Source organism: Phallusia mammillata, chromosome 6 (genome assembly GCF_965637545.1).
Source record: "Phallusia mammillata chromosome 6, kaPhaMamm4.hap1.1, whole genome shotgun sequence".
Lineage (NCBI taxonomy): Eukaryota > Metazoa > Chordata > Ascidiacea > Phlebobranchia > Ascidiidae > Phallusia > Phallusia mammillata.
Genome location: NC_137257.1, coordinates 21,214,344 through 21,238,120, shown reverse-complemented (window position 1 = coordinate 21,238,120; position 23,777 = coordinate 21,214,344). Strand labels below are relative to the sequence as shown.

Below are 23,777 nucleotides of genomic sequence, written 5' to 3'. Positions count from 1 at the left end.
ATTCAGATGGTTGTGGTATGATGTTATCCAGCACTCTTTTTGTTTTAATTCACTTTGCTTTTTGCGGCTCCCTAAACACTTGGAAAACTACCCTTTGGCAATAAAAAGGTTGAGAACCACTGATCAAAAACATACCTGTGCACTTGGACATAATTTGAGGGTCATGCACAATGCTTTTGGGCTCACGAATTTGACAAGGAGCTGGATAATTTCATCACCATAGGTTTGAATCAATGTGTCACATTCTTTCTTGTACTTAGATGGTAGTATATCACATACTTTTTCCACAGCATCAATAATTTCCTTCTAAAATAGTAAATCAACCACAGCCATGATTGAGAAATAAGCAGCAAGCAACAAGTATGACAAACATTACCTCAGTGCTTTTGCCGGAGAGGAGGTGATCCAATTCTTCTGCTACAATCTCACAAATCTCACACACAGCTGAGTCTTGGGAACCCTTCTGAAAACATAATTTTGTTTAATTTTTTTTGTTCGGCATGTGTAAAAAAAAAATGGTAGAGAGTTGAAACTAGAGATGGGCCAAACTGAGCCAGAACCGAATGACTCGGTATCGAGCATCGCTGTTTTTGATGCTCTGTGCTCGGCCGAGTGGTTGCACAAACTGACTTGAGCATTGAATTTTCATTTTCTTGCCCAGCAAGCATACCAAACTGGTGTTCAAAATGGTATGAAATAACAAAAATAACCGCTTTGTTAAATGTGTTTATAGTGGAACGTGCATATTTCTGGGGCCTGTATGGCTCAAACACCATCGAAAAAGACTTTGGAAAGCCAGAAAACTAGCTGGAAACTGGGAATGTTTGTGACATCACAATGCAGCGAGTGTGTTCTGTTGAGCATTAACATAAAATGTTCAGAGTTGGATGAAACAGAACATTTGCGGTTTTGGCCCATCCCTGGTTGAGACCCTATGATCCAAAATGTGCAAGCGATGTTCTGTCTTTCTTTTATATCACATATTAGAAAGCCATAAGACCAATTAAATGTTCAAAATTTAGATAAGAACAGCCAAAAGTGTGTTGTGCTAGTTTGTTGAAATGTGACATTGAAAAATGTCATATTTTACTAACCTTTGCTACTGATGATGTGCAAAGACCTAGATCGCTGCACAATGTCTTCGGACTCAATTGTTTTGCAAGATAGTTGATAATTTCTTTTCCGTATTGCTCAATTAATAATTTGCATGCATCCTGATCAGCAGATGGAAGTATTGAGCACACCTTTTCCACAGCGGTAATGATATCATCCTACGAAATAAACAACACAGAGTTAATCAAATGCCAGGCTGTACACGGTGAACTTGATTCACAAAGAAAGAGGCCTTAGCATCTATTTTTAAAACCAGCTTACTTCTGTTGAGTTTTCTGTCAGCAAATTGTCCAGTTCTGTTGCAATTACCTCGCAGAGTTCACAAGCGGTGTTGTCTGATACCTAGGCAACAAATATTTAAGTGTTGTTGTATGGCTACACTAGCCAATACAGCTGATTTATCGTCCAAGCTGCACTGATAAGACCTTACATCCACAAACAAGATGCACAGCTTAACAAATATTTTGTTTTAAAATGACCAGGGTCAGAATGAAAGTAACTAAATAGGGTTTATGTTTAATGAAAAATATAGCAAGGAAATAGATGTAAAAAAGTGATATGCATTATTATTCGAAGGTTTTGGCAAATGCTCAGCAATTAATAAAAATTTGCCAAAATGTTTGAACAATAAAACCTGTCCTTTTTATGTATATTTTTACTCATCATTAAAGTTATGAACAGGTCCGTTAGTAGGTTTTCAGAGTTTATTTCTTAAACGAACATGGAACTTAGCCTTTTTAGATCAGGAAACTTATAAACCCTTCAAATATGAAACCATTTTTCTTAGATATACCCTATAATCGTTAAAAATTCAATGGCAAATACCTTGTTTACTTTTTCAGCTGCTGAACACAACGCAATTTTTGTGCAAATTAATCCCGATTCTACTTCATTGATGATCATATCAATGACTTCTTCGCCATAAGTATTAACAAACTTCTTGCACTCTTCTGAAATATCTTCAGAAAGGAAACTGCAAACTTTGTCAAGAGCTGCTACAACTGCAGCCTGTACATAAAAATGAACTTTCATTAAAGATTTTGTAAAATTGAACACAGTGGAAAAATTCAGTAATTGTGTTCATGTTTTAATGAGTTTGGTAAGGAAACTACATGCGTCATGTTCTGTTAATATTAAACATTTTATGGTACACTTCTTTGTTTTATCACTTATTATGATACCATATTTGTATGATGTAACGCCACATTCTTTTCTTTACATAAAAAAAAACATGCTAGTTGTTTGGAGCAAGATTATTGTAAGTTTGCTTCTTATAAGAAGTTCAATGGTTTCGACTTATGGCAGCCCATTTGAAGTCCATATGCCAGCAATAAAATTAGATAAATTTACCTCAGTTGTGTTTCCTTGTAGCATTTTGTCAAGTTCATGGATAACAATCTTGCACAAAGCGCATGTCACAATATCTGTGGACTGTAAAGGTACAAAAAAGTCAGCACAGTATTGCCAGACATTTTAACTGTTAAAGGTTAATTTATACCTTTTGATCTTCTACAACTTCCATTGATGACCTGATTGATTGTTGAACATTTATCACTGCAGTATCTTGTGGTTTCTCCGTAGACATGCACATGTACATTGTTCCACAAATGGTCATGGCATCCTAATTGGAGCAACACATTTAGAGCACAATTTGCAATTTTTCCAACAAATACGATACTTTGTTGATGAGGTAATTTTTGCAACAAATATTTTGCACTTTTAGTTTGTCAGAAAATAATTTTGCAGTACATCGATCAGTTTGGAACATTTTTTTGACTTACAGCAGCAGTTAATATTACAAGAATTCCTACAGCACTATTCATGTTCATTTTCCACAACATATACACCTGGTTTGGCATGTTAAAAGAACATTACACCAATAAAGCATCGTAGCCTACAATGAGGCTTAACCCATAACTGTTGGTGATTATTCAGACTGACACAATTTCCATGTGTTTAGTGACATATACAAAAAACAGACCACAGTATTTTTGTCTGCTCTGCATCTCTACTTAAAGCAGAGAATATGGTTTAATATCTTAATCTACACTGGTCTGATTGTTAACAAGATTCCATTAAGCTGACCTACTTTGAACTTCTCAAATATACTCACATTGTATTGGATCATGTCCCATAATTGTGGTAGATATTCTTTCACAAAACTTGAACACTGGCAGAATGAACAAACTGGTAGTGAACTAATGTAGCTAAACTCTACTGTATTTATTTCTGTATATTGCTGTCTAATTACAACCACACAATTGTAAACAAATTGCTGCTAATATTTTGGCAATTAGGCCACAGACGCAGCACGGATTGCTTTCCATAATTCTTTTCAAACTGCAATTCACTCTTATTAGACAAATCAGGTTTCTGTCTTGCAATTACCAATCTACCTTTTATGACTAGACTTTCATATTGGTTTGATTGCAAAAACACACACAAATATATTACTTTGTTAGGACAGGTAACAGATGAATGTCTTTCATGTGCCAATAGAGAAATTAAATAACTTACTTTAGTATTTAGGGTGTTGATAACATTTGTTTCCGCAGTTTGAATTGCATTATGGCACTAAAAATTGAAGGAAAGAAAATTGCAAAACTTAGATTTAAAAAAAAATTGAACACAAGTTTATTTGCAAAATAAACGTATTTTTTTAGTTTAAATTAAAACACACATCCAAGTTTACAAATGTTTACCTTGAAAAAAGCCACTTATAAAAAATTAAACAAAAGTCTTTATAAATAGCAGAAAAAAAACTCTCCATCATAACAAACTTTACTGAACCACATAAACATTTTTGGCAAAAACTGCAATAAAAATTACAACAGTAATTATGCACCTCTCCTTGCAGAAATTCTGGTATTTGCGCACAAACAATTGTGTCAATTTTCTGCACCAATTCAGTCTGTAAAGCAATTATAGTGGCCATAATTATTTCAGCACATTTAAACTTTAAGGTTTAGTAACCATTTTCCACCAGACCAACAAATGAAATGGACCAAAATCAATCAGCATCAAACAGTTTTAGTTAAGCCTGATGATTTTGGGTATTTATTTACCAAAAAATAATTATATTATTTTTCCAAATTATGAAATTATTTCCTTAAAAAACGCTTTTGTTTATTGCAATTTGCAGTTGTTTTTATCTTTGGTCGGCTGGAAAATGGTTACAAAAGACTTTGGAAAAGTTGCACTACCAGTTTTTCAAAATCTGGACCCAACATATCGCATTGTTGTGCGATCATGGAGTTCAACTCATCCTAAATAGAAACGAATACATAGAAAGTAACATAATGAATTTTAACATGCTTATAGTTGAATTCAAGAACCAGTAACAAAGTAATGGTAATAAAAACATTATATATTACTTTAAACTGGATTTTTGAGGATATAAAAATCTTACGATGATTGATTTGTTGTTTTGAATAATCATTTGCCAATCTTTAGTAAACGCGACACAATCGTTGCATAGATCTCCTGCAGTTGGTGTCTGAAAATACAAAATACTTGTTATGTACATATGTACTGCATTTTAAGCACAATAGGAACACACAGTTTTCATTGGTAATGGCTAATATAGGCCCTTTTTATTTGTAACATGTTTGGTATGTTTGTTAGATTCTTTAAACATGCTTTACAACAACAAAATGTAGTGGTCTATTTATTAAATCACATCAGTTATGCAAGACTTAGCAGCACTAACTGCTATTTAAAGCTTCATCCTATTTGTTTACACCACAGCGCATACATTAGCTACATTATCATTTCCAAAACATAACTAGAAGAGTGGCTTTCTGATATACTTCCATTTTATATGTTCTATACGATATTTACCAATTTACTATACACATCATTTGATCTACACATATGATTGTTTTTGTAAACAAAAACAAATGGGTCTCCACACGCATGTTTGTGCGGATTTACAGTAAACAAATATTGCGGTGATTTTTAGATTCTTAAGGACAAATTTTTAGAAAGCATTAACCCAACAATAAAAAAAAATTGTCTGTATTCTTTTTGCACTGTTATTGTCATATAATTACAAAAACATTAAAAAAACGTAACAAATACTTTAATCTAATCTTTTGCTTTGACCCAGATATTGTCGTCCAAGGTCGGGTTTTGAACACAATTTTTTTTAGAAAGCTGTAACAGTTGTGTTACAGACACTTTATATTAAAAAGCAATTTGCTACAAGTGTATACATAGCAAATTGTTTTTCATTTAACTTTGTTTCGTAAAACGAGTACCATTGACCTGTAGTAACCTCTCAGGGTGACAAGCCAAACGACTGTTTGACCTTTTGACACCGTTTTCAATAGCACGCCGTCCTTAGTGTTCAACAATACTGTTAAGCCTAATTTATACATGCCTTGAGTATTGACTCCTAAATTGATTGTCAAAAAAAAACGCTACATTATGAAGAAAGTTCTGAACTGTGTTTGTAATACCGACTAGTTGACCTCAAGTAACCCGTGATCATGTGGCGGCCAACCTGACAACGAGCATTTAAAAAAAACATTTATTTGGCAAAAAAGTCGAATTTTTTCATCTTTACTTTGATTACCAAAGTTTTGCTTATTTAACAAAAGTATGTTTGTTTAACATTAACACCAGTTGAACGACATTTTTGTTAAATATGCAACCTGGTGGACGAAAACGCCTGTCCAAAGTTTTGCTTGACATATACAAAACCGAAGCACTGTATTAGGTTTAAATCACGTCATAGGTGTAAAACCTTCGCCAAAACTATAAATGTGAGTGATAACTTAATAAAACGACATAGCATTGCTGTGCAAAACAGCTGATTTCTAATCACAGAAACGACGTCTTGTAAAACGTCTGTCCGACGTCAAGCTGAGCCCTCCCGCTATCGTAAACCAGTGAGTAACTCTCTTGGTACTTCAGTTTTTTTCTTGACCAAATGAGCGTTAGACACATTTACGTTTCGGGGGCCTGTGGGTGAATCTCTGGGTCATTCGGGGTCAAACTTCTAAAGGATCAAGTTCAGATTGATAACTAACATATGTCCAAATTTGAATAAATTTGAAGCACTTTTTCCTTACCAAACGAGCGTTACAAACCAGCGTTAAAAATTTTACGTTTCGGGGGCCTGGGGGTGAACCGCTGAGTCAAACGGGGTCAAACTTCAGGAGGATCAAATTTGGATTATTAACTAACACCTCTGTAAATTTGAATAAATTTGAAGCACTCCTTCTTGACCAAACGCGTCTCACAAACCAGCGTTAGACAGAAAAAAGAAAAAAAGAATACGGACAAAAACAATATGTGTCCCCTTCAGGGAAGGGGACCCATAATGATTGTAAAATAAAAAGCTACATAATAATTTCACAGCAGAAAAAGTGATTTACATAGAAAAGAGTGTGGAGCCATGGTGTAGAAAAATTTAATGCAGATTAAAAATTAAATATTCTAAGGACACTTTTTTGTAATTTGTTGAATAATCTGGTGGCGGACTTACCATAGAAGAACCAGATGGGCACATGAGTATGGTGGAACAGATAAGGTTGACATCCTGTATACAGAAAAATGTTACACTTTGTATTCAAAACTCAAATGTAAAATCAAAAACACCCAAACAACACAAATAATTACAATAAACACTAATTTGCAAACAACACAACACACATGTTACAAAATTTTTTTTACAATTACAACTTTTTTGTTCAATCAAATTTATTATTCGTATTGCAGTTTTTTAATATCTATTTAAATAAACATTTTTGTACCACACAAAAATTGACTTCAAAAACATTAGCACACTAAGATAATTTTGGTAGAGTTGAATCTGAATATTATATTACAACAATAATATTAAAATGTAGCTTTAAATTTGGAGGGCAACAAAAATTAGCACTGCCACTTATTGGCATGATTGCGTTTTTAACCACTTACATTACTCTCGATAGCATCAACAATAGTAGGGATAACTTGGTCCACTGCTTTCTTACACTAAGTTACCACATTTACCATAAGAATAAGGTACAATACAAAGCAAAAAATACATATGGGTAATGGGTTTGGTAAAACAATTGAAAAGAGTCTTTTATTTTCACAAAAATAAATTTTGGGTATTTGTTTTGCCAGCAGATAATTTTGAACCTTTTGAAAGCCCAGTACCCATATGTGTAAGCTAATAGTTACTGTAAACTTACTATCACTTCAAATTGGGGAAGGTAATTGGTGATTAGGTTTGGAACCTCAGCTTTGCACTAAATTAATCAGATCAATGTTTATTTTTGTGAAAACAACAGGCCATGAAGCAACTAGATACAAACCATATAAATGATATTGTAAATAGTCTTAACTACTAATATAAGTTGTTGAAAAAAAGTTTTCATGAAAATTAACTCAAATTTACCAAGATTTTCCTGAAATTAACTGAAAAATGTAATGACTGAAGTATTTATTTTACTAAGAATACACTACAGTTTAGGATTCAGTATGCAATAATTGATATTTAACTGGAATGTCTGTAATACCTTATGTACAAAATCCTTAAAGCAGCAAGAACAAAGTTAAATATTTAAAGTTTGTACTGTTAGCATAGCAACAAAGCATACCACTTCGCTAATTCCAATGCCCAAACTGTCACATTGTTCCTTAATTAGGTTGGTGAGGTCATCCTGAAAAAAAAAACATTTTAGTGATTAATAAGTTTGCCAGCAGTGGTGGGATTCAGCCGGTTCGCAAAGGTTCTACAGAACCGTCTCACGAAATTTTATGAGATCAACAAACCGGTTAGCATTACTGATTACTGTCAATGGACTTTTTGTAACAGAACCAACTGACAAAAAATTTGAATCCGATTGCCGTTTGACAGACATGGTCGCCTTTTGTATTACATGGCTGTCTGTACAGAGGCTATTGTTGTTATACATCATGCACTTAATATTGTGTATTGTAATTCATGCTGGTCTACAATCAATGCCTAGGTTTATAGTTCAAAGCAGCTGCTGCCCTACAGACAGACTTACAGCATTACACATAAACTTACAATGATTGTTTGGTTGTTTTTGGCAACTCCTTGCAAATCCTTCATGAAAGTTGTACAGTCTTTACAGTAACCAGTATCACTGACTCCCTGCAACAAAAGAAATGTGCTAGTTTGTACATTGTACAATAGAGTTGGAAGTTATGAAGAACAAGAAACATGTAAATACACTGTTGCTGCCAGGCATAACGTATTAACAGAATTTTTAGCTCTTCCGGCAGTTTTTTATTGTAATATGCCAACGTTTCGATGTCCCATACGAAACACCTTCATCAGGGTAATGACATACAATGCAAACACAAGTTATTATAAAGCGAAAAGGGCGGCGAAACACACACAAAAAAGGCGATAGAAATAACGCAGTGCGCACCAATGGTCGTGTGATAACCATTGGTGCGCACTGCGTTATTTCTATCGCCTTTTTTGTGTGTGTTTCGCCGCCCTTTTCGCTTTATAATAACTTGTGTTTGCATTGTATGTCATTACCCTGATGAAGGTGTTTCGTATGGGACATCGAAACGTTGGCATATTACAATAAAAAACTGCCGGAAGAGCTAAAAATTCTGTTAATAAGAAACATGTAAATTGCCATAAACTCATGATGCACAAATAAAAAAATTGACATTGTTTATGTTAACATATGGGTCTCAAATTTACTGCAAAATTTTATTTGTAATAAAACTGAGCTACAAAATTGATTGGTGCCATACTGAACCTGTAAAACTATAAGAAAGAAAGTCGCTTAACAAACTATTTTGGAACTGAAAATTAACAACTAAAACCCATTTAATATGAAGAAACTTTTTTTGTACTAAAATTGGGTGTTTGGTTGTGATAGGGTTTTGCAAATACCTCTGCTTCTGGAAGTTTCTCCATTTCAATGACATCCACTGTATTTTCAACGTTCTTAGTTTCATCTTTGTCCAAACAAAGGTAGACCGTGGAGCAAATTGTTTCAGCATCCTAATAATATAGTGCCAAGATTTTACTTTGTAGACTAACATTTATTTTTTGCAAGCAAATATATACATTTTTCACTATGGTAAACAGTTGTTAAAAACTCAAAAAACACTGGTGGCATTGTACAGAGGTTTGAACTAGATAGCACACTATTTTGTTAAATTAGTTAAAAATCCAGTAATTGATTTAAGACAAGATTATATTCTCCAACCGAGTTTCTTAACCAGGGGGGCAAGCAACTCTTAACAGTCGTTTTTTTGCTTGTTTCAGAGGGGACATGAAGTGCCAGACAAACATCTCAGGGGGACTTGGACAAAAAGGGTTAAGAACTGCTGTTCTACAAAGATTGTTATACATTCTGGTGGGCATTGTAACATCCCTAAACACAATGTACATTCAAGTATTCTGACTTACATTATCCGTAATAAGGTCCCATAAAGATGGAAGATATTGTTTGACAAATGTTGAACACTGATGGAAGGAAGAAGTTTGTAACGAAAATGTGACTTAACTTTTATTTCATTTTTTATCTTATGATTGCAGCGAATCATTTTATTATCAAACAGCAATTTTTAAATGTTGCCTTTGCACAGTTTTCAATTTGGCAGTATGTTAGTATAAATTTTTGAATCTTTTTAAAAATTATTATAAATCAAATGTCAGTGATTGGGTTTCAAACTTTTGATGGGCACTCAAAGATAATTAAAATCCAACAAAAATATTTGACTTGATTTGTCAAAAACATTTTTCTTACCATGATTTTAAAACAACCATAACTACAATATAACAAACAAATTGTTTTAAACAAGAAATAAATAATAATTATATTTGACTTACAAATTTTGAAAGATCTGCAATGCCTTGATTTTTCAGCTTTCCTGCATATTGGTAACACTGCACAGAAAATTGCATTTGTACAAAAATTAAATTCACATTGGACAATCGTAATATAACATTTAAATCAGTCATTGAGGTAGAAATTAGGGAACTTTCAGAAAGTAAAATATTAAAAATTGACTTTGATTGCAAAAAAACTCTTTTTGTCCGAATTGTTTAGCTTTAATATAACATACACAAGAACTTTTTAAATACACAAACAATAAATATTAGACAATAAATGTAACATTTTAAACAGTTAATAAGATTGAAATTAGTCGAATCTTCTTAAATTTTATTTAAAGAAAAGGATTTTAGTTTTGGTTTCATACACGGCATTTATTTTATTTTTGTCTTGTTGCCTTAAATATAAACACACAACAAATTAAAGTTGAAGTCAGTAATTAAACTGCACCTGTGCCTGCAGAGATGGTGGCATTTGATCGCAGTAAAGAGATTTGACAAAGTTCAATAAATTGCTCTGCATAAGAAAATCATAAATCAACTTTAAACTTTAACATCACAACACCAATGCCAATATCATTTACATAAGTCCTTAGCCTGAATTGTCCAACAAAGAGATTTAATGTAACAAATTTGTCGTTTAACTGGTGTAATGCTAAACAAAATACTAGTTGGTTTTTCAAGAACTTGTAATTTGCTGACGTTTTGCCCTTTTTTACTTACAACAAAAACAAAATAAATGTTGAGTATTGTAACAAAATGTTATTATTTGTCTGTTGCAGTTTAATGGCTGGAACAAATGTAAAGGACATTGGCATAGGGAAAGTTATGGTCACATTTTCGCTACCAGTTTTTCAAAATCCGGACCCAACGCACTACATTGTTGTGCAATCAGGGAATTCAATTCATCCTGTATGTAACATGATACTTAAATGATTGAAACTTTTTATACTAATCCTTAAAGAGAAATTTGTTGTAAGTTTTACACAAAACAAAAAAACAGTAAAACAGGGCTTCTGATATAAATTCTGCTTTTTATAGAAACTAATATGTACGCCTTTTTCTGAAAAAAATCATCAATTTAATATACTGGTTTAATTAAAAAACCAGCTTATTTACTATCAAGCCTTACGAGCTTTAGCATAGTTAAGTTGTATTGAGTTAGGATTGAAGTTAGTATTCTTATTGTTTTTTTATTCTTACAATGATGGACTTGTTGTTGGCTGCAATGGCTTGCCAGTCTTGAGTAAATGCAATGCAATCATTGCACAAGTCACCAGGCTTAGGCATCTAAAAAAATAAACCAAAAATCGTTGCACAAACTACTATCATGTGTAAAAAATGTGAACATTCTTAAGGGCAATATACCAGACTTTTTAGGGTATATTAAAAGTTTAATTTTAATTTGATTGCAGCTACTATATGTTATAGTTGAGCTGAGTTAAAACTATGGTTTATGCCCTAGCAGTAAAATATAATGACAGTACCTATCTTGTGATGTCATTTGGTGTAAAATCTACATACCTATGTTTTCAGTTTTTAGGATAAGTTACACTGGTCTAATTTATCAGTAATGTTTTGTTGTGAAAAAATGATGAAGTCAAAAGGTTGGATTAGGTTAAAACACGTTAAGGAAACAAAACAAAATGGTATAATTATATCCGCAGATTACCAAGAAAAAACACTTTTCCCATGGAATTAATCACACAGCAGATAACATCATGTAAAATGCTTTCTACTTACATTGCTGCCTCCAGCAGGACACATAAGAATAGTGGAACAAATAAGGTTCACGTCCTGTTATGAATTAAGAATATTGAACATGTTTAGTTATATTTGATGCAGCAAAATAACACACACACAAAATAAAATCTTGTACATTTTCAACCATTTTAATTTTTTAATTTTCATTTGTCAAAATTATTCAACACATTTTTACATGTACTGGAAGTTGTAAGTTTTCAACATCAAATTGTAATTTTTTTTACGCAATCGATTTAACAATAGTTTGGCAGCAGGAATAAAATTGGCAAAGGTAAAAGACCTTGATTGCTCTTTCACTCAGGGACTTACGTTACTTTCAATGGCATCTACAGCCGCGGGAATAATCTGATCGACTGCCTTTTTACACTTAAATACAACAACAATAGATAAAACACAATGAAAATGAAAGTTTTCCAACTTCACAATGGTTCCTAAGTCTCAAGCAATTTTGCCAAACTATTTTTAGAACGTTTTATAGTTCAACAAGCAGATGTGAAGGTGACGGTTTACTGCATTCACTGACATGGCTAGGACAGTGGAACCATTGTGAATTTGATTTACAACCAAACCAAATGCCCTGATGTCTTTTACCATATGGAGCAATGTCCCCTTTTGGCCCAATGCCTGTTTATGTAATTTCCCAGAGTTTAATGCTTGTCAAGAAACTGCATTAAATCTCTGCCCACAATCTTGTCAAAGAATGATCCAATAGTTATTTAAGCACACCCAATTTAGAGGGTTTTTGTCACAATTTTAGCTATTTTTTACAGCTCAGGTATAGCATCAGGTTATAATTTGGATTGGTTTGTGTGGCTTTTTTTAATTAGGACTTACTAAGAACCCGAAGATTGGGAGATAGGATTGGACTAGCTTTGGAATTTGTTGTTTACACTAAACATTTTCAAAGAGGGGTTACATTTTAAAATCTAGTTGGAAAAATCATGCATAGAGAACTAGATACTTATTTCAGTTATTTAAAAAAAAATAAGTTTTACCAGGCAACTATTCAAACTGTACAATATTGTAAATAAATATAAAATTGATTTTTTGATTGTAAAAATGTAAATAAAATAAAAGAACAAAATTGTAAACACATACAAGGTCAGCAATGTCAGGTCCCAATGCATCACATTGTTCTTTCACAAGATCAGTGATATCACTCTGAAAAGAAACCCATAATAACTTGTTGAATGCTGTGTGAGTTGCTGTATGCAAGACAAGTAAATAAATATGAAAAAAGGGGAATAAAATTGTTACGTCCAAATATTTATCAAGGTACAAATTTTTTTTAAACATTGCATGGTGATAAACATAGTTCAACTAATGACATAACAATCATGGAATGGTTTGCTCTGCTTTTGTGCCATATATAGAAAGAGTACCAATCATAAAAATTGTGCAATGCCAGGCAGTGAGTACTTTTTCTTATGGTTTAGTTGAGGGGCCAACAGCCGCCAAATGTTTTTGTTTATAAAATACTGAAGGAAAAATAGGTTTATCTCATATGTATACTATCTAATGGCGCCTAAAAGGCCAGGATCAATCTCTAACATGATGCACACATTGAGCTGAACAGTCTAGCGATTAGTCTTTAATGTTTATGATGTCACCATCTATATTGTGACATATGATGTGATGCAAAAAATAGGCATACAAAAAGTCGGACACATATGCAAGCTAGGCTGATAATTTTATTTTTATTTGATCATTTTTAGTCCCATAAAATCTGTTTAGAGCAACCGAAACCCAAATGTATAATATGTAAAGTATTACTTATGTCACTCACGACCGCCAGTAACATATGTTGAAGCAAACATGTTCACGGCCGCATAAACTCGTTCATGTGGCTGCAGGTTGTGCACCCCCGGTTTGTTTTATAGGGATTGCTATAACACACTTTCAACACATATTTTTAAATCAGTTCTGCAGGTATTTTTCTGATTAAAGCATATGTAGACCCTACCACCATACAATGAAATAGGTATAAAAATCTCTGATTTGTGCATGATTGTTTCTACAGAGCATTGGAAACTTACGATAATGCTTGCATTGTTCTTTGCAACAGATTGTAGATCGGTCATGAATTGTGTACAGTCAGTGCAGTACTTGTCACTCGATACACCCTGAAACAACATTAGGGTGTGAAAATAATCAAAACATATCAGGAAAATTAAAAAAAAATCTCTTAAAAAAAATCTTTTTCTCCTCTCTTTTACACTAAATCAATATTTCATTTTTTGCTTTAATACTAACATGCAGACTTTAGAAGCCCAACTTTAGAGATGAACTTGCAAAACTTTTCAGTACAATTAAAAATGTGTACCTCATCACTTGTTGTTAATTCTTTCACTCCGGTCTGAGCATCACAAAAGTAGATCTGCTCACAAATCTCCTCTGACGACTAAAATTTGTAACACAAAGTTAATATTTGAGTAAATATGTAATATTTAATCTGATTTTATCACATATATAAAATCATACTACAAATTTTTATAGTTCTGGTTCTGGTTTGAGTTAGAACAGGGGAGTGTTTTTTGAGTTTTTTAATTTGCTACAGAAAATGTCAAATTTTTTGTCAAGTTAATAGTTTGTAAGTATTAGTAAGTACCACTGTTAATAAGATTGAACTGTGTTAAACAGTATATTTTATGTAGGTTGATTGTATAACAAGCAAGTTTATCTTTTGGTGAAGAATTCAGCTTTGATTTTTGTACAGGAAACACAAAAATAATAGCTTTTTTAGAAATTTTAAGTAGGTTTTAATTGGGGTTTAAATGTGTTGGGCAAACTACAAGTTTACGTCAAAACAAATCTAGAAAGTTAGATGTTTTATTAGAAACCTGATAGACAGCCTTAAACAGTACATGGATATACCAGTACAGCAAAAAAAAATTACCAACTTTATGTGGTAAATAAAGACAAGTTAAATTTAAAACGAATCTATAAAGCAATGTGTTTTATTGGATACTTTTAAGGAGGCCTTAAACAGCATTTAACACTGGACCCATGTTTGTTAAATGTGCCATATCAGTACATGGATACCAGTACAGTCAAACTGTAAAAATGACCAACAAAGTAGTGACCGGCACCAGGAAATGCCAAAATCTTACTCACATGTTGCGAAACAAGGTCCCACAAAGCAGGAAGATGATCTTTAGCTAAACTCTCGCACTGTGCAAGTAATGTGGAGTCATGGGATGGTCGCTTAACAATGCAAGGATTGCATGTGGCAAAAAATTGTGCGTACAAAGGGCAATGAATCATATGACATATTGCAGCGTTAGGTAAACAGTATTGTTTGGCTATAAATTGTGTGCCATACCTAAGTTGGTCAACATTTAGTTGCAATGTGCAAACCGATTTGTATGCATTGCATGATCACCTGTTTGCACTTTACTTGCCAATTACAATAATTAAGATGGTATGATTTATCTGAAATTTTTAAGGATGAATCAGTACAACAGTAGAAAATTGGTCGGGCACAATTTTACCAAGCAATTGGTTGGTTATGTTTTGATTATGTCACACTTTTGTCTGGCTAGTACCTAATAATAAAAGCTTGCATGAACTTAATATTTAGTTTCAAAATTATCTTTGAAATATTTTTTTGTAGTGGTCACTTAGCAATTGCAGTCATAAACATGAAACCATGAGATTTTAGAATTGCAAAAACAGCTGGCATTTTTTTGCGAGATTTTCTTATTCAAACTTTACCTTAAAAGTATAGCCTGTATATTGAAAAATTACAACATAGAAATTACACTCACTTCATGTGCAACTTGATTCAATGCAGTTTCAAACACCATTGCCACATATCGCGTACACTGTAACCAGATGATAAGGTTACAAATCAGAATAAAATCAAGCAAAAGGTACATTTATTTTGGCCATTATATTTACCATTAAACCTATGAACAAATCCGTAGATAGTGTTCCAAAGATACATTTTTTTTCAAGTTTTAATCACAAACATTAAAATCATTTACTTACTAAATTTAGCCCTATGTGATTTTTTTAACAAAAACATATTTATTGCTGGTTACTTATTCAAATAGAATTGCATAATTGATCACCTGTTTTCGCATGTAATTAGGTTTTTGCAGACAGTAGAGACCAGCCAATTTTGTCACAATCTTATTCTGCAACGACAAGAATTACAGCAACAATGCAAAACAAATCACTAAAAATCAGCAGCAATGATCATATTGTTTGTACATTAAAACAGCTTGAATTATAATATTTTGGTATTTGTGAATACCAGCTTGTCCAATCCACCAAGCATTTGACATTCTCCAAGAACGAGCTTGTTTAACTGATCCTGTATTGTTTTGAATTGTAAAAGTTGTTAAAAATGCACACAATCACTACAAAGTAATCTAAGATGCTAATTTAACTACAGTAAACCTCTGTTAAACTGGATTTAGTTAATCGAGATCTTCGCATATTTTGGACAAACTTGAGGTACTGATTTGTAAAGTGGTGTGACCTGAACTAATCGTCAGCGGTTATGGTGGATCTTTGCCTAATCTGGACATTTTTTGGGCCAAAAGGGTCCTGATTAACCGAGGTTTACTGCAGTTTGTGTTAAAAAAATCTAAGAAAATCTGTTCAAGAAGTAAAGTGTAAATGTCTTTTTTAGGTGAAATAGGGTCATAATTGCTCACAATAATTGTCTTGTTGTGCATGATAATGTTTTTCCAGTCGTCCATAAAGTTCTTGCAGTCTGAGCACATGTCATTGTCACTGGTGACCTACATTAAAATAAGAGTCACAATTTTTCCTAAGAATCAATAAAACAACATTTTATCTGGCACAATAAATTCATTCAGTTGTCCAAAAAAAAGTAAAGACCTATTCATGAAAAAAAAGTCAAGTTGATGTGTGTCTTTTGGCAAATTTGGTGTTGTTTGGTGTTTGTTTAAGTAAGTAAGTATATTTGCACATAAAAATGTGAAAAAATCAAAAATTAAAGGAAGAAACTTACTAATGCTTGTGTGTTACCCATTCCGCACATCATAATGGCATCACAGATTGAATTGACATCCTGAATGAACAAAAACAACATATTAATGCCAACACACAACAATTAACATGCGCTATGACGTTATAAGCATTTCTGTGTTGTGCAACAGAACCAAGCAGGAAACTGGCATTTTCACACGAGGAAATTAAATTTGGTCGAAAATTACATAATCTTAAAATTCGTTATATTACACTAACATAACTTGGTGCCAGAAAATTACAACGCCGGCTTAATTTCCTTGTTCTAAAGTCATGTGATTATAAATATATATTTGAAGGATCAATTAAAGAAATAGTTTATTCAGGAAAGATATGCAGCTATTAAAATAATTGTTCAATGTTTGAATCTTTTATCAAATAAACACACCTTAACAAATTATAAATTAATTTTGGGGTCCATAAATGTAAACTAATTAAGTTTGTAATCAGTATTTATTTATTTTTTTAATTATAGCAAGTTTTTTTGGAACACAATGTTTCCAATAAATATGACTTTAATGCTTTTATCAAAATATTCTTGTTTATGACAAAAAACTTTTTTAAATGTTAATGGTATAATTGGCTAGTGTCCATTTGCTGATCACTTAGTTTCAAATTTATTGATTGCATTTTTTTTTTCACTCCTTACGTTTGAAACCAGAACGTCCAAAAGTTTGGGAAAGTATGTATCAACAGCCGACATGCACTAAAACACCACTTAACATGTTAAACATAATAACACATGTTAAAAAATGACAGCCAACACCTCACCAACGTCCTTCAGCAGTTTGTACTTTGGATTTGTTTGTGTTTAAATAATGCAAAGTTTGACATGCATTATTTTGCAGGTTAATGACCTGTTGGTTGTGTTAAAACTATGTCAAGAAATTTAATGAACTACCGCTGCTTAGGAAATGGGTGAGGTGTAACTGTCATGTGAACTATTAAGCCTAAATTTGACTTACATCAGGTCCATTAAGTTCACTTAGAATGGACATGGCATCAGCAACAGTTTGCGAACACTTGGTTTGTGAAGAGAAATAATTTGTTAATTGAAAATGAATTTCAAACCACAGTAAAAAATATTCGTGCCAGATATATTATAAACATTTACCAAATAGGTTAAGCATTTTTACAAAACTTAACCTCAGAAATTGATAAGCATCGTTTTTGCAGTTACAAAACCTCTTTTTATTAAAAGCAAAGTGATTTAAAACATGATCTTACCAACTCATCGATGCCAGGGCCCAGCATTTTGCATTCAGATTCAATAAGTTTTGTCCATTTTGTCTAAAGTAAAGAAGTTTTAATTAATATTTTCTGTTGTAAACACTCATACAATCAAGATATCTTTACGATAATAATTTTCCAATAAAACAGCATCACTTATTAACATGAAAACGACACACAATGAAATAATTCAGGGCAATATTTTAAAATTCTTGTTTTTAATGAGCAAAAAAATGGTCCAAAATATACCTAAAAAAGCGACATGCTTTATTAATCAAACATTTCAGCAAGTGTTAATGCCATCATCAGTGATATGAGGGCCACATCAGTTACACCCATTTATACATACTTGAGATCGATAAAAAGGTGCAAAACAGGTGTTGTGTGACAAGGATAGAAAAAAAGTGCCTAATTTTGTTTGTTAAAATGTATTGCATACCTTGATAGTGCCATCAGTCGTAATTGCAGTTTGGACTTTCTTGACAAAAGCCTGACAGTCTGAGCAGTCCTATAGATATGTTTGTGTTAAATTTATGCTGTACTAGTTTGCATATATGTATACATTTGTACTGCCAAGTATTGTTGTTCAAGAGAAATCATTTTTATAGGGTTTCACCTTGTTCATTAACGGCTCCTTGTCACTTGGGTGTTTAATCGTCAAAAATGGGACAGCTTTGGGCAATTCATTGTTCTCTAATGCCTCCTAACAAAAAGTTTTCAAGACTATTAAAACAGAGCACATACACTAGATAACATGGACTAAAGTGTAGGCAAAATTAGGTAAAACTTACTTTAACCAAGTCTGGCAGCCTTTTCACCAAATCATTGATATTGTCATCAGTCATTAAAGATGAAGAACAAAGACCGATGGCAGAACAAACAACATCAGCATTTCCAATCTATAAATAATTTATTTACATATGCTTAAAATAATGCAAAGTGCATTCATATAAAATCCTACACTTACTATTGCCAGAAGTTCATCATAGATCATGACAAAGTTCTCAGACACCACCTTTTTGCACTGAAAGTAAAAAAATGCTTTTCACTTTTAACATTTGTACCACTGGAACATGTTTTTTTAATTAATCAATGCACAATCGAAACCTTATTTGTTTAAAATAGAATATGCAGCAAATGTACCACAAACCCAACTTTTAATTTGAAAAGAATTATAAAACAGTTTTTGTGATAACAAACATATCATACGTCCTGTGAGAGCTGCTCAATGGGCACTTTAGCACAAATTGCCATTAGTCCTTGTTCAATTTCCTGCTGTGTTCCATTTTGCATGAGATAGTTATCAACAGCCTTCATTCCATCTTCACATAGTGTACAAAGTGTATCACCCTATTTCACACAAAAAACGTTGAATCTAACACACAATTTGAAAAAAGTAAACATGGAAGTACTAAACTACACTTACTAAACTGATGAAAGCACTAATATCGACAAAACTGGTGTTGAACTTCCGTTTAGGGTTTAGAACACAATAAAATGATTGTAATTTTAAAGGTAAATGTAACTTTTACAGTACTGAGTTTACAGAACTATGACCCCTTTAATATCATTTATATCTAGAGTAAATGTTAAATGTTTAGGAACTAACTGAAGTAAAATAGAAAATTGAAAAGTACAATGTACTCTTTTTTTATTTTGACATACTAAAAAGATTAAGTAACTGTTTAACATATCACACAGGGTTCTTACTTTCACAGGTTTGCTCCAGTAGTTTTTATGGCAGTGTTGGAATGCGCCACACTCATTTGCAGTTCCAGCATTTTTACACCAGTAGGATGGACCCCATGTGCACTTGTTTGCACCGAGGATGGCTCCAAATGCTTAATACAATAATTTCTGGTCAATATACAACAGTATATACTAGAGTTCCTTCTCGAGAAATCTCGAAAAAATCGAGTCTCGATTCTCGAGAAATAAATAAAAATTTCTCGAGAAAAATTACGTCACATATCTTAAACAAAAAGTAAATGCGACACCTGTTATTTCGTGTATTTTTCGTTTCAACTCGCCTCTAGAGCGGACTGGGCACATAACTTTCTTATTTTGCTTCCAAAACAGCGATTTTTAGCGTGCGTTGCCTCCAAACTTTCACCTTTCCCAGGCAGTAGTCATGCCTGGTTGCGTTAAATCTATAACAGTCGCTTCGTTTTTTTGCTCGTTTGATAGCGAATTACTACTTACGATCGCTACTAGAAGCGAAAAAACGTACAATCGGAAATGTTTTGTTTGTTTTTGTTAGAAAATCGGCTTAAATAAAAAAGAGGAATGAATTTTTAATTTCTCGTTTCTTGAGAAACGAAAAAGTCGAGAAATAGAGGAACCCTAGTATATACACAGCGATACCAATTTTGAATATTCTGGTTTGTAAAACATCGCTCAATTAAATAAAAAATAGTACAGCCAAAGTTTTTGAATATTGTAACAAAGTTGTTTCGTTTTGGTAAAACACAACATACACTTATTTTTTAATTTGATTTTTTTTAAACAATAATTGTAAAAAAGCTCCTACCTTGGGTTGTAACACCAAGCAGTAAACAAAAAACTATAACAATTGACTTCATATTTATTAGACCTGAAACACATACATGACTAATTACTTTTGTCCCAAAACCTAAAAACTGTTTTCTTAAAAATATACTAAGACTGGACACTCGAAAAATATACCACATAAAATATATCAGTTATCACTATTACATTTAGGTTTATATGATATATTGTAAACTCTATTACATGCGTTTTGCTTTTGTAAGAAAAAAATACCCACGCCACGCATGCCACAGGAAGTTGTTCTGCATTAAGTACTTTACCACATTTGGAAAAGATCAAAATATAACTGGCAATTTCCGTGAGGTTTAAATAATGAGGACCCTTGTAATGTAACGCTATCTTACGGAAACTTTTATACTGGAAAGCAATTAGCTGCAGTTCACTAGCAGTTCAAACAAAGACCTGACTTGGTCAGTGGTAGAGGAACTAAATCTAAGCCATTAGCCAACCAACCAACGATGACGAAATGGAACAATTGGAGATGATAACAAAACGAAATTCATTGTTTACAAGAAAAAAAAGAAAAGAAAAAGGTTGCAATATTAATCCGTTGCAACTCAGTGGATAGCAGTTACATAACTTTTTCCACATGCGTCAATCGTTGTACATAAACTGGACACATACATTTTAAATATATTTTTCCAAAGCTAGTTATTAAACAGATTGTTAAAAATAACTTGTATTGGTGCTAATAAAAAAAACTGCACTTAAATATCGAGGATAACGTTAATTCTGGTCACATGCAAAATTTTGGTCACGCTTCGTTTCATTCTGCTGACATTGATCAACACCACGGAACTGCAGAAAAAGTAAAAACGCAGGTAGGGTAATTTTTTCTGTTCATATCTGAAATATATCAAAAATTCTAGTAAATATATGTAACTTATGTTAACTTTGTGTAAATATTCCAACAAATCAATATCGGTATGTTTGTTTTTAGAAGGCTTCGACGTTTTTTTCTATGCGCTTTGAGCTATTGGAGAATAGGACTTCTATGTGACTTAAATCTCCATTTAATGCGTTGGACACTAAATGATTTAGTATGAACATTGCTAAAAGTGTTGCAAACAAGGCAAGTTTACTATTTTTTGACAAATTCTTCTTTTGAAATAGTTTGACAAAAAATGGCTTTTTGTGACGCACAGTTAATACCTGATTTTAATTGTTTTTAGAAGTTTCTCTTGACCTTTGCTCCTACTGTAATTAAATGTAGTTCATTACATGCTACGGCTTTGTTGTGTAAGGTAAGATATTGCCGTTGATTTATTTTGCCATTTGTAAGACTTCTGATTTGCTGTTTTGGTTTTTTTATTCAGAGTCAGGCTGGAAAGCATAAGATTTCAAAATTTAATACCAAGCCCTTGACATATGACCAGGCTATGAAACCAGATGCAATCGGCTGGAAAAAATCACATTTGACATTTCACACAGGTTTGTTACAATAGATTATTAGGTGGGAATTATCATTTCAAACTGTTTGTCGTTTGTCCAAACAAAACTGAAATTTGGACATACATGTTCTAGTCTATAAAACCACAAACCTTCACACACCTCAACCAATAAACAAAGTTTGTTTTATTCAGATATTTTCACTACATGTGCACAGTTTGAAGAAATACTATTCATTTGAAATTAATGATAATATCTGCTAGGTGTCCCGCAAGCTGCAATAAAAGCTGATTGTGACATTTTGTTTTTATTGCCATGTCACACTGCCCTACATAAAGTGACTTTGTATGTCTTTCTTTATTGGCATTTTTGTTTGATATTGTACACTACTTGTAAAATTTATGGAATCTTTTTGTCCAGAAATAGTTTTGCGAATGATCAAATTGAATAACTTTACATAACTTTACAAAATGCTGGTTGGTGGATGCTGATGCCTAAGTGGACAAGCACAGTCTTGTCTTGTGTTTTATTGCATTTTCAGCCTACGGTAGTATATGCAAGTGTTTTTGTAGGTGAATGTTGTTTTATTTATGCTCAATAGTAAATGTAAACTATAGGAAATCTTCATGGCGAGGAGGGAGCGTACCAACTAATGTATGAGGACAAATTTATTCGAAATTTTATCATGGGAACATTTTATCGCATGATCTCGGGAATCGGTAAATGGTTTGTTTCTTGTAAAAGGAGGAATGTTCCATACTTTGCAAGCATGACAAGAAATAATGCAACTATTTTCTTTTGTTACAGTTATTAAGCGCAGATTTAACATAGTGGATGTAATTGCCACTTCGGATGTCTCAGTACCCCCTGGTGGATATAGGATGGACTTTTTAATCGGATATTCTGAAAGGCTTCTCTCAGCATATTTGAAATGTGTTGTTAAGATTCACATGGTCAAAATCTCAGTAGATAACTCACACTACAAATACATTTGACTTTTAAATTTCACAACTTTTCTACTTCTACTGTCTTTTGAATACAAATGAATACCAAAAATGATGCCATGCTGCTGAAAACTTGTTTATTTCCTGCTCCAGACTTTCTTGTGGGTGATGCTTCTGCCTTTTTATGTTCATCCTGTTTTAAATTAACTTGATTCTGTAGATATATCACAGCAACATGCGCACAAAATGCATTTTACAGCGAGCAAAGTCAAAAACATCAGCAGAATGGCCAATGAAATCTGATGGGATGGGTTGGACTAAATTTAAGTTACTAACTTTCCTAAAGTCGAAAATATGTAATACTAAATGATTCTAACGGCCTTATAAGAAGCAGTTAGCTCGACGGCGGACTCAAAGGTAGCATTAGACATTCAGGCGCCCGTCCACCGAAGATAAAAACAAAACGAGTAAAACTAATACAGACAGTATGCTCTAAAATATTTCATACGGCAGTTGGCGCTAAAGGTCAATTTAGGGGCGTTGGTTGTCAGCTCAAGCACTTGGCCCATGTCCAGCCAAATTCAGTCTTGGGTCGAAACCTGGACGAACAATCTTTTCAAACCCTTTGATAAATCAGTGAAACAAACTCCATTTTGCTTTGTTTCAATTTTGCAGTTTTCTGCAGTAAATAATATTAGGTGGTTTCATTGAAAAATGTAAGTTTTAAAACAATTCGTCTTTTTGCAATCAAAACAATTTTATGAAAGCAGCTTTCTTCAGTAGAACGCCAAACTAACCTACTTAATAGTTAATATCCAAGTAGTTTAGTCAGTTAGTTCACTTATACATCGATTAAAGTTGTAATGAGATTATTGCTCGTCTATCGAAACAACCCGGTATTTGTCAACTACAAACCTAATTGTAACAAAGATACACAAATAACA

General features: G+C 32.9%; 2 protein-coding genes across 6 annotated transcripts in view; one reads left to right on the top strand and one right to left on the bottom strand.

The window, feature by feature from the left end:
- The window catches only part of LOC145232196 (uncharacterized), a 30,460-nt gene extending 9,912 nt beyond the window's left edge, over positions 1–20,548 (bottom strand). For 3 of the 4 annotated variants that reach the window (XM_080096734.1, XM_080096735.1, XM_080096737.1), the window contains exons 1-36: positions 20,463–20,548; positions 19,643–19,773; positions 19,142–19,282; positions 18,900–18,956; positions 18,724–18,831; positions 18,549–18,635; positions 18,372–18,440; positions 17,930–17,992; positions 17,668–17,724; positions 16,686–16,745; positions 16,366–16,452; positions 15,775–15,840; positions 15,469–15,525; positions 14,025–14,102; positions 13,738–13,824; positions 12,800–12,862; positions 12,536–12,592; positions 11,681–11,734; positions 11,141–11,227; positions 10,389–10,454; positions 9,935–9,991; positions 8,990–9,100; positions 8,141–8,227; positions 7,707–7,769; positions 7,299–7,355; positions 6,605–6,658; positions 4,523–4,609; positions 3,959–4,024; positions 3,631–3,687; positions 2,612–2,734; positions 2,464–2,544; positions 1,939–2,121; positions 1,375–1,455; positions 1,095–1,271; positions 377–463; positions 136–306 (exon numbers count right to left, since the gene is read on the bottom strand). In XM_080096734.1, the coding sequence (XP_079952860.1) occupies positions 136–306; positions 377–463; positions 1,095–1,271; positions 1,375–1,455; positions 1,939–2,121; positions 2,464–2,544; positions 2,612–2,734; positions 3,631–3,687; positions 3,959–4,024; positions 4,523–4,609; positions 6,605–6,658; positions 7,299–7,355; positions 7,707–7,769; positions 8,141–8,227; positions 8,990–9,100; positions 9,935–9,991; positions 10,389–10,454; positions 11,141–11,227; positions 11,681–11,734; positions 12,536–12,592; positions 12,800–12,862; positions 13,738–13,824; positions 14,025–14,102; positions 15,469–15,525; positions 15,775–15,840; positions 16,366–16,452; positions 16,686–16,745; positions 17,668–17,724; positions 17,930–17,992; positions 18,372–18,440; positions 18,549–18,635; positions 18,724–18,831; positions 18,900–18,956; positions 19,142–19,282; positions 19,643–19,773; positions 20,463–20,514 (3,069 nt within the window). In that variant the 5' untranslated portion in view covers positions 20,515–20,548. The remainder of the gene's footprint in view (positions 1–135; positions 307–376; positions 464–1,094; positions 1,272–1,374; positions 1,456–1,938; positions 2,122–2,463; positions 2,545–2,611; positions 2,735–3,630; positions 3,688–3,958; positions 4,025–4,522; positions 4,610–6,604; positions 6,659–7,298; positions 7,356–7,706; positions 7,770–8,140; positions 8,228–8,989; positions 9,101–9,934; positions 9,992–10,388; positions 10,455–11,140; positions 11,228–11,680; positions 11,735–12,535; positions 12,593–12,799; positions 12,863–13,737; positions 13,825–14,024; positions 14,103–15,468; positions 15,526–15,774; positions 15,841–16,365; positions 16,453–16,685; positions 16,746–17,667; positions 17,725–17,929; positions 17,993–18,371; positions 18,441–18,548; positions 18,636–18,723; positions 18,832–18,899; positions 18,957–19,141; positions 19,283–19,642; positions 19,774–20,462) is intronic. The other variant, XM_080096736.1, reaches the window with a different exon arrangement.
- Positions 20,549–21,218: 670 nt separating this feature from the next.
- On the top strand, positions 21,219–22,948 carry LOC145234615 (small ribosomal subunit protein uS3m-like). Of its 2 annotated transcripts, none has more exons than XM_080099324.1 (6): positions 21,219–21,321; positions 21,444–21,572; positions 21,673–21,744; positions 21,817–21,931; positions 22,507–22,608; positions 22,697–22,948. In XM_080099324.1, exons 2-6 carry the CDS (start codon positions 21,543–21,545, stop codon positions 22,882–22,884), a joined length of 507 nt encoding a protein of 168 aa, XP_079955450.1. In that variant the 5' UTR covers positions 21,219–21,321; positions 21,444–21,542; the 3' UTR covers positions 22,885–22,948. The 2 variants fall into 2 exon arrangements, with proteins under 2 accessions (XP_079955450.1, XP_079955449.1); XM_080099323.1 differs by having other exon boundaries at positions 21,441–21,572.
- The last annotated feature ends 829 nt before the right edge of the window (positions 22,949–23,777 follow it).